We start from the raw sequence: 11,040 nt of genomic DNA on the forward strand, positions 1-11,040 counted from the left end.
TCCACTATTGGGTACAACTAGTATACACAGAGCATCCCACCAAACACTACTAGACACAGAAAAATGAAAAGACAGAGCTTCTGCCTTCTGGTGGCACTAAACCTGCCAGGCCTTCCTCTCCTCATCAGTGAAACCTGGCAATCAAGAAGGTTAAAGGATATGCACTTGTAAAGCATTGACTGCCTGGGAGTCTAAACTGCCCTGTACCTGGTGTCTAGTCGTATCTCTAAAAGGGGATTAGTAAACTCCTCTGAGAAGCTCAGATGAGCAGAAGCCAAAGTCCTTCTCAATTACTTTTTTTCTTTTTATTTTTATTTGTTTTTAAGGGAGAGAGAGAGAGAGAGAGAATTTTTAAATATTTATTTTTAGTTTTTGGTGGACACAACATCTTTATTTTATTTTTATGTGGTGCTGAGGATCGAACCTAACACCCTGAGCATGCCAGGCGAGCGAGCTACCGCTTGAGCCACATCCCCAGCCTCTACAGTTGTTTTTAAACATAAGCATAAGTGCATAAATAATGACTCTATCACATTTGGGTTTTAACAGCATGAATTCAACGACTCCAGCAGGCCCCATGGCCAATTCTGTGTTTGTGGTGGCACCCCACAATGGCTATCCTGTGCTCCCAGGAGCTGTGTCTCAGGTGCCCCTATATCCAAACAACCAGCCTCAAGTCCACCTAATTCCTGGGAACCCCTCCAGCTTCGTGTCAAGTGTGAATGGCCTGGCTCCCCAGAAAGTCTTGAAAGAAGGCAAGGTCTTAGGGGTAAGTGGAATTTCAAAGCAGGCCAATGGCCAGGGGCTGATGTTGGGGAGCCAAGGAGAATTCTGGGAAATGCACCTTATCCAGCAGGTGGGGTGGGAGCTGAGATGGCCCTGCCCAACCCACGCTTATTAGAAAACTCAGCTGTGTGACCACCCCAAGGGCCTCAGTATAAGGCCTTTTATTTTCTGATGTAGGCATTTTAGAACAGAGGAAGAAAAGCAACAACGATGACGAAATAAAGCAGTGCCCGTCAATGTAGATTCTGTTGCTGACGTCCATGTGGGTCCACAGTGTCTCAGGAAGAAATTGAGTCCCACAGGGACAAAGTAAGCCACAAAGTGGAGTCAAAGCCCAATGTGATGAAATCAAACCTTCACCCAGTAGAGCAGACAAAGGAAAGTTAGACAACCAAACATCCACAACTAACCCTGAGAAGTGGTGGTGGGTAGGACAAGGGAGAGCCATTTCATTGGATGGCCTAATGATAACATGCATGAATTCTAATCCAGAATGCCCATGTCCCGATCCTGGCCCCACAATCAAATACTGCTCATGGGAGTGTAAATTGATACTGTCTCCATGGAGGGCAATTTGTCTCTGAAAAATTTACAAAATACCCAGTGATTCCATTTCTGATTCTTCATTCTCCAAATATGCCTACAAGAAATGAATATTTCTGAAATATTCATTGCAGAACAGTTTGTAAAAACAAAAGGATGGAAACAACCAAAATAGCCATCAACAGAACACCAGTTAAATCACTGGATTGTACATCCATTGAATCAAATATAGTGGAGCTATGAAAAGAACAAGGAGACTCTTTATGTAACGACAGAGACACACTCAAAGGTGCATTGCTCACTGGAGAAAGTCAGGATCAGACATTGTGTATAATTGCTATCATTTGAATAAAATTAAGGAAATAATATATTTATATTTGCTACCATACCATGTTTGTGGTATACAACATACATATAGATGCGTAGATACAGATAGATAGATAGATGCCATTTATGAAAAAATGTATATGTATTAGCCTTCTAGAACTGCTATAACAAAGAGCCACAAAGTAGAAGGCTTAGAACAATAGGGTACACGGGTCTATAGACTAGACATCTGAAATCACATGTTGTCACGGTCACACTCCCCCTGAAGGCAGTAGGGGAGAATCTATTCCAGGGTTTTCTCCTAGCTTCTGGTAGCTCATGGTCTTATGGCAACATCTATACAATTTTCAAATGGTATTGTTTTTAATAAGGACACCAGTCATTGGATTGGGGCCTACCTTAGTCCAGCATGACCTCATCTTTTTATCCATGCCAATCCTATTCCCAAATAAGGTCACATTCTTAGATACAGGAGGTTTGAACTTCTGTCTATGAATTCGGTGAGGAGCAGAAGGAGGCATACTTCAAACCAGGATACTATTCTAAAACAAAATAAAATAGAGATAAGGACAAAATTTTACATACAGGAATATTCATTACAAAGTAATGTATAATACAGAAAAACTAGAAACTATCTCACCTGTCCAAACTTGTTACAGCTGTTCTTCAGAATGTTCATAGGCTGGAATCTGGGGAGAACTCCATACTTAATGCCATGGGGACATGTTCATGATGAAATATTAAAATAACAAAACGCAATTCTGGGGTGTATTGTATATTATATCTTATTACCAAGGTATATATTTGGAAAGGAATAACAAAAGGTTATACAACAAAATGTAAATGTTTGTTCTCTCCAGGTGGGAGTCAATTGTGCGTAGATCTTGTTTCCTTTTCATATTTCCCACATTACCTTTGAGACCTGGAAAACCAAACATTTACTAACATAAAACAGAAGCTCAGGGGGGAGGCAGGGTCCAGCCTCAGACACAAAAGCTTCCTGTGGTTCTCCTACAGGCCCTCCAGATCCTCATTGGCCTGGTGCACATCGGCCTGGGCTCCATCATGGCGACCGTGCTCTCGGGCTACTACGTGTCCATCTCCTTCTATGGAGGCTTCCCCTTCTGGGGAGGCATCTGGGTAAGGAACTCCAGTCGCCCACAACTGAGTTTCCAGAAGGTGCCCACGTGCTCAGGGCCACCTCGTCAATGTGTGCAGCCTGTCCCCGGCAGAAGGTCCCCATCCACCAAGTGCATAGTTTGTGACAGCTCCTGCAACAAAGTGTCACCAACTGGGTGGCCTACAGGATAGAAATGTTACCTCCCAATTCTGGAAGCCAGAAGTCCAAGACATCAGCTGGATGGTTCACCCCGAGATCTCTCCTCCTCCTGTGCCTCCCCGAGGGTCCCCTCTGGGCCTGTGTCCTAATTTCCTCTTCTTATAAGAACACCAGTCAATTGGACAGGTGCCCACCCTGATGACCACATTTATCCTTAGGCCGTTTTAAAGGCCTTACCTCCAATACAGTCATATTCTGAGGTATTGGAAGTTAGACCTTCAGCATATGAAATTTGGAAAAGAGACACAATTCAACCCTTAATATCAAGTTACAGCTTTGTGGGTGGCATTCACCCAAAGAGGTTGTCTTTCCTAATTCACTGCGACCAGGGAAACTTCTCTGACTTCATCAGCCCAGAGGTGGCTCCTTTTCTTAATTCACGAAGACGCACCCACTTGCAAAAGAGACGTGAGGGACTAGGTCCTCAGGTCCTGCTCCACAGGGTCCCAAAAGCCTGAGCTCCAGCAACAAAACACTGCCAATTTTGAGCAGAGGCTCTCCAGCCAGGGGAGAGCAAGTGTCTGTGTGCTGAAGTGGGGGGGGGGGTGCTCTGGAGGCCCCAACTTGGCAAAATATCTAGTATAGTAGACATGCATTTTTTTTTCTGGAAAGGTCGATAGCTTTAATCGGATTCTCAGGGTGATCTGTGACTCCATAAAAGGTTAAGAACCCCAGTCCTTCCTCTACTCCAGCTTAGCCTTTGTGACTCTTTCATCCTCTCGCCAGGCATCCTAAACACACACACACACACACACACACACACACACACACACACACACACACACGGCCTGCTTATCCTTCTCCACCTACCTTTCTCTTTTTCTCCCTTCTTCTCTTACACAGCCTTTCCCTTGACCCACACACCCACCGGTGACTCAGCTGTGACTTCTCCCACAAACAGCAAAACGCCACAGTAACCTAGATGTCGGCCTTGCCAGCCTGTCCTATATCACTTAAATGTCCTATAGCATTTAAATTAAGTAGCTGAGAGCCGTCCCCGCTCCTCACAGCCACACAGGGTCTTCAGAACCACAGAGCTGTGTCTCCCTCTGAGCCCCCACTCCTCTTTGTCCCTCCAGCTGCTCATCGTCCTAGGCTGGGCTCTCTCTCCTCTGCACGAACCCACACTTGGAAACCAGCCCCTCCCCCCCCCAATGACCCACAGACACCTGTGCCCGCACCTGGACCCCCGTGGAGTCTGGGATTATGGTAACATCACAGCCACGCAGCCCGCCTGCCACGAGCATCAGGTTCCACGGAGTATTCAGGAGCTGCAGGTGCTGCCTGGGCCCCTCTGGTGTGCCTTGCTGTTGTCCCACCGCCCTCCCAGTGGCTCAGGGCCCTGCAGTCCCCACAGCCTTCCCCCTTTCCTCTGGAGGGTTCTGCCCTGTCTCTCTGAGACCAGGACTCTGCTTCTACTTCCCAACGGTCTCTCATGTCCTCTTCCCAAGGCCAGAGCCTTCCTTTGGCCCCTCAGGATTGGCCGTACACGCCAGGCCCAGCCCTTTCCTCCCTTCCTGTCAAGTCTCTGTAAAGGAAGGCCATGAAATTGAGATTTGCTTTTCCACTTGTAGAAAACTAGAGCATCCCCCGTAGGAAGCAGGAAAGGGCAGAATGAGCTTTCACTGCAGCCAACGGCGTCCACTCGGGGCACATGCCTCAAGATTCTATTCCCATATTTAAAATGGGAAAAATGGCCACGAGGTCAGCTGCCATGCAATTAAATGATGCAGGGCTTAAAAGGTGTTTCATGTGGTGGGGGGAGAGAGTCACAGGACATGGCTGCTAGTGGGTGTGGGGCTCTTTGGGGGTTGCTGAATTGTTCCCAACTTAGATAATAGTGATGGTTACAAGGACTCCATAAATATACTGAAAATAGTTGGATAATATGCTTTGAATAGATGAATTGCATAGTATGTAAATTATCTCACTGAAAACATTTACAAAAAAATTAGCACTCAGCAAATCCTACCTCATGCTTCTCAGAGCACTTTTGCCACCACACTGGGCAAAGGATGGCAAGTGAGCCCATCAGGCCCAAGGCCTGCAGGATACCAGGGTTGGAAGGAAATGCACACAGTCTGCACCACCATCCTCAGCATCAGAGGCGCAGCATTTACTTAAATAACCCAAAGATACAGTCCACGTCTATAGACAGGCAAAGACTATTTCAGGGCTTGTATGTAAAGGCAGCAAAGAAGATGCTGGCAGTCTTTTTCCCTCTTCCTTCCAGAGCCCCAAACCTCATGGAACATAACACAAAGACTGGAGAGCCAAGTGCACATGTAGGGAAAGGAAAGCCAAGGAAATAAGCTAACATTTATTGATCATCTACTATGTGCAGGATACACTACGTGCCAGACGCAGGGTATAAGTTAACTCATGACAGTGATGCCTTACAAGAGAAGCAAATTTCCCCATTTTTCAGAAGAGGAAATAAAGACTTAGAGAAATTCATAGCTTACCCAAGATCATATGAGTTCCCGTTTAAAACCAGCTCTGCCAGATCCTAACACCTGTTTTTATCACCTCACTGTCCTGTCACGCCATGCCAATCAGCTCATTTACTTTGTCCCTCATGTTGAGCCGATGGTCCCTGCAAAGGAATTCAGTGTGTGCTCCCAGAATCCCAGACACCTGAGGCAGGGTGCTCTCGCCCTCGACCCCTTTTAAACCTCCTCTCTTCTGCACCAGTTTATCATTTCAGGATCCTTCTCGGTGGCCGCAGAAAATCAGCCCAATTCCTCTTGCCTGGTGAGTTACGTCCTCAGACTGTGTCTCCTGGTCAGGGACCTATGGAGGACAGGGGCCAGGGAAAAGGTTACCATGCGATCCTTCCCCCTCCTTGACCTCCTATGACCAGACCCAGGGCTCCCACGCACAGACTGGCCCCTGCGTGAGGCCTCGTGAGCCTTGCCCTGGAGACCAAGTGGGAAAATCCCAGATAACTCAGGGGAGGGAAGGAACAACACAGACAGCTCAGTTAAAGTCAGGAGAGAGGTGGGAGGGAATGAAGAGTGTCCTCGAGAGGCCCTCACAGGGGACACAGTGTTCCCCAGAGTCCTGGCCTTCCCTCTACTGAGCAAGGAGCCAAGCATGCTTGCGGCCCACAAAGCAGAGCTCTGGCCAATCCTGGGGGGCTGAGGGAGTCTCCAGCACCCACTTCCCTGAGGAATCCAGCCAGCTGAACTCGAAACATCAATGTGTTCTTCCCCCCAGTGGACCAAGATGGTACTTTCAGTTCTCTGACAAGCAGGTTTTTCCAGGATTGGGGTCTCAGGGGACCAGGTCCCTAAATCAGATGAGATGAATTTGAAAATCTCCAAATGGATCATTAAAATGTCTGTGAAAAATCTTTCTGCACATGGGCCAGAATCATGGAGCACCCAAGCCCATCACATCCCCAGACACTGCACTGAGATTCCTGCCTGTCTCCTATGGGATAAGTGGGTAGGGGGTTCCCCAAGATGAACCTTGGGAACACTTGTCCAGCAATATGCTCTGTAAAGATAGTTAGATGAACTTGGGACCATCTCTTTTATTTCCCCCTCTCTGGAATATCCACCATTCTCATCAAAGGCTCTGAGAAATCCTGCAGAAAAAAGTATATATATATTTATCTTTATTCTACACAGCCCTTTTTGAAAGCCATAATTAAACCCCAGAGCCTTTTTAAACAGAACACTTCTTTACTTGCTGGAGAACAAGGGCTCCTGGGATTCACATTAAGAAACACTTTTTGATGAAAAGAGGTACAGAGATAGCTGGTGGTAATGGTTGTATAACAATATAAATGATTTAATACCCCTGAACTATAACACTTAAAATGGTTGAATTGGTAAATTTGAAGTTAAGAACATTTTAACACAATAAAAATACCAGGCTGGGGTGGGGCACTTGTTGAGTCTCTGCTTATCTTAGAATCCTTTTCTCCTCCCACCCTGACCCTCTGTGTCATCTTCAGCTGAACAGCAGCGTGGGCTTGAACATCTTCAGCGCCATCTGTTCCGCCGTGGGAATCATACTCTTCATCACGGATATAAGCCTCGTCAGAACTTATGCCGACCTTAATTATTATCCTCCCTATTATAACTGGGGTGTGGTGAGTATCCCTCCCAACTGGGGTCCTCTGGATCTGACCCAGGAAACTGCCAGAAAGAGTCCGACAATCAAGCTTCCCTCTCTGAGCACTGAGGGCAAAGAAGCTGCTGTCGGAATCAAAGTTTAAAGTCCTTGACTTTTCTCAATGTTGGTCACTGCTTTTATAAAACAGTACATACTTGGGTCCATGTTGGGAGTTGTCAGCAGGATGGCTCATGCACCCAACCTGCCCCTCCTCCTCTCACATTCTCGGTCCCCTACCCCTTATCAGAGAGCAGGAGTTGGCAAATGCTTTCTGCAAAGCACCAGAGAGTATTTGAGCTTTATAGGTCAAATGATTTCTGTTGCAGCTACGGCAGGCCTTTAGCAGCCACAGAAAACATCAAATGAATGAGCATGGCTGTGTTCTGATAAAACTTTATTTACAAAATAGGCAGAGGGCAGGATTGGGCCCCTGGACCCTAATTCTCTAACCTGTGTTATCACTGGTACTGTTCAGGGGGAAGAGCATGTAAGCTACATATGGGATTTTAAATTTTCTAGTTGACACATTAAGGGGAAAAAAACATCAGGGGAAACTAATTTCAATAATAGACTTTGTTAAAACTAAAATATCCAGATTTTCAATTACACAAGCCATCAGGGTAGAAGATCATGAAGTCACTATTTTGCATTTTGAGCACTGAGTTTTTGAAACCCAGTGTGTGGTTTTGCATTAACAGCTCATCTCTACTTGATTAATAGCCACATGTCACGTACTCAGTAGCCACATGGGGATCGTGGCTAATTAACCGAACAGGCCAGCCATAGATGAGCTGTGTCCCCTGTAAATCCTGTCCCCAATCTGCAAAACTGCCCAAGTCCTCCCCCACCCCCTCTCCCTCTCCCCCATCTGCCCTCTACATCATCGAGTCCCTCCTTACTAGAGCATTTCCATCAGCATAGAGATTCGGTCTTATTTCTTTCAACTTGAAAGACAAATAAAACTTCCTTTGGTCCCACTTCCCAGGTCAATTATCACTCTATTTCTTTAGTGCTCTTTGCAGAAAATTCCTCACAGAACCTGCCTGTGCTCACTGTCTCCAATTCTCTCCCATTTTCTCTCAAACCACCCAGACTCTCAGCGTCACTGTCACTTCTCTAACACCTTGTTCTGCTCCCAGCCCCCACTCAACCCAGTCCGAGGCCCTCCCTTGGCGCCGCGCCCCGCCCTGGCCGCGCCCCGCCCTGGCCGCGCCCCGCCCTGGCCGCGCCCCGCCCTGGCCACGCCCCGCTCTGGCCACGCCCCGCTCTGGCCACGCCCCGCTCTGGCCACGCCCCGCTCTGGCCACGCCCCGCTCTGGCCACGCCCCGCTCTGGCCACGCCCCGCTCTGGCCACGCCCCGCTCTGGCCACGCCCCGCTCTGGCCACGCCCCGCTCTGGCCACGCCCCGCTCTGGCCACGCCCCGCTCTGGCCACGCCCCGCTCTGGCCAGCCGATTTCCCCTCCACCGCGCAGGACCCCATGGTTGGTCCTCTCCTGTTTTTCTCACTGCCTTTTCAATCTCATCCAATGTGGGGACTTGAAACACCTTTCTGTGACAATGACACCTCAGTGCACAGCTCCAGCAGATTCCCCTGCCACACACTCCAGTCTGTCACATCGGTAGTCAACCCATGCACTCAGTGTCCCCATGGGCAGACCTGACCTCCAGGTTTCACTTCCCAAACCTTCTCTACTTGGTTCTCCTTGTTCCACTCAAAGGCAGTGCCATCTCTCCAGGATCTGGGGACAGAACCTTGGAATAATCATTGACGCTGCCTCCCAGCCATTTCCTCAGGGAATTGTGTTTGATTCTTCTTTCAAAATGTATCCAGAATCAGGCCATGGTCCCTTACTTCCTCCATGGCCACTCTGGCTAAGACACTGCATGTCTCATGTCACAGCTCTTGTTAGCGCAGTAGCCAGGGTGACCCCTCTGACATGGAAGTTCTGTCTCTTCTCTTCTAGAAACCCATTTGCTCAGAAAACGCCCCTGAAATGCCCTCTCAAGGTGTTTCCCTAAACAATGACCCTCCTTTCCTTAGAGAAGCCCTGGGGAGGAGTGGCAAAATGACATTTCCCACCCACATGAGCCTCGCAAAAGCCCAGAGACATCTTTTCCCCTTAAGACTAAGCGGCAGCGGGAGACGTCCCCACAGCCATAGAGATGGTCCACGACAGAGCCATGATACAGGGTCAGCCGGATGTCCAGTCCGGCACTCGTGTCCTCCTGATTCCCTCTGCTTCCAGAGCCCTGGGGTTGCTATTTCTGCTGTGCTGCTGCTCTTCTGCCTCTTGGAGTTCTGCGTGGCGTGCACCTCTTCCCACTTCGGCTGCCAGCTGGCCTGCTGTCACTACAACAATGTGAGTCCCAGGGCACAGATTCCCCAAGACAGTGGAAGCAGAGGGTCTTTGTGTTTCCCATTCCTTATCCAGGAGCCAGGGAGCCATGCAGCATCTCAGGGCCTCCACACAGGCCTGTCCTTCCTTTGCCCTTAGTCCTGGGTTGTCTTAGTCCATTTTCTGTTGCTATTACAAGACACCTGAGGCTGGGTAACTTATAAAGAAGTTTATTTAGCTTTCGTTTCTGGTGACTGAAGGTTTCAAACAACATTGCACCAGAGAGCTGGCAAAGACACTCTGGCTGCATCACAATATGGCAGAAAAATAGAAAAGGAAACCCCTAGTGCAGAAGAGGCCAGGCATTTGGGGTAACCTCATTCTATAACAAACCCCTCTTGCAAAATCCAATTCACTTCTGTAAGACCCAGCCTGCTCTCTTCATGAGGATGGAGCCCCCTCCCCTGGCCCCACCACCTAGAGGTCCCACCCCCTCAACACCACCACACTGGGGTCAAAGCTCCCAGCATGTGAACCTTGGAGAACAAACCATAACCTAACCATACCCTGTGCCTGTTTTCCAGGTGGGCACGGTCATCCCAAATGTCTACGCAACAAACCCAGTGGTCATCCCAGAACCGCCGAACTCAGTGCCAAGTTACTCCAATGTGGGCCAAGGCCCCAGATAAGCCAAGTTAAAGATTCAAGAAGCATCTTCCACTGGGTCCAAAAAGAAGTGCTCCCTTTCCTGGGTTTTCATGCCCAGGTTCTTCCTTCCCTGAGGAAGGAACTGAGGGAAGGTCCTCTCCACTGCTCACACCCTGGGCTTCATGCTTCAGGTCAGCCTGGGAAACCCTGCTGCTCTTCTGCTAAAAAGATGGAAATCTAAGATGGGTTTTAACCCAGAGGTCCTCCCTCAGGCACACGCTTCTGCATGCATGTGTGCAGCCACACCTGGGCCTTCGTGCACACGTGTCCTGCGTGGGAGCTTGTGGGTTAGAGGAGCACCTATATGGACCCCCAGTCTTCACGCTTTCAAGCACTGATCCTTTAATAAATATGTCTTGAGCATTTGATATGTTCCCGGCTCTGTTCGTGGCAGGAGTGGGATAAACAATGGTGAACATGACATAGTCCTTGACCTTTCATAACTTCCAGCCTCCAAAGAGAGCACACCCTGTGCCCCACATGGTGGTGCACACCTGTAACCCCAGCCATTCAGGAGGCTGAGGCGGGAGGTCACAAATTCGAGGCCAGCCTCCGCAGCTGACTGAGACCCTGTCTCAACAGAGAAGGAGCTGGGAGTGTGGCTCAGTGGTAGAACTCTTGCCTAGCATGCACAAGGTCCTGGGTTCAATCCCCAATGCCACAAAAAAGAAAAAAGAAAGAGGGAGAGAAGACACTGTGTGAGCGATTTCTTGTGACACAGGGCAGGGTAGGGGGGACAGGTGTACAGAAGAAACCCAGAGGTGGCCATGATGAAGTCTGGCAGCCATGCAGCAAGGGGTGAGGAGAGCAGAGAGCGAGGCTGTCGGAGGAAGCCTCTTGCTGGGCCGTTAAAGAACAGGAAGGGTTTTCTTGG

The 11,040-nt window shown here is 48.7% G+C and overlaps 1 protein-coding gene across 1 annotated transcript; it reads left to right on the forward strand.

The window, feature by feature from the left end:
• Positions 1–550: 550 nt before the first annotated feature.
• MS4A8 (membrane spanning 4-domains A8) lies at positions 551–10,147 on the forward strand (the record flags this gene model as incomplete). The annotated part of the gene is made up of 6 exons (XM_081280480.1): positions 551–769; positions 2,674–2,796; positions 5,690–5,749; positions 6,960–7,097; positions 9,369–9,482; positions 10,043–10,147. 6 exons carry the CDS (start codon positions 551–553, stop codon positions 10,145–10,147), a joined length of 759 nt encoding a protein of 252 aa, XP_081136606.1.
• Between the last annotated feature and the right edge of the window lie 893 nt (positions 10,148–11,040).

The sequence above is a fragment of the Spermophilus citellus genome (assembly GCF_964194105.1).
Source record: "Spermophilus citellus genome assembly, chromosome: 2".
Classification (NCBI taxonomy): Eukaryota; Metazoa; Chordata; class Mammalia; order Rodentia; family Sciuridae; genus Spermophilus; species Spermophilus citellus.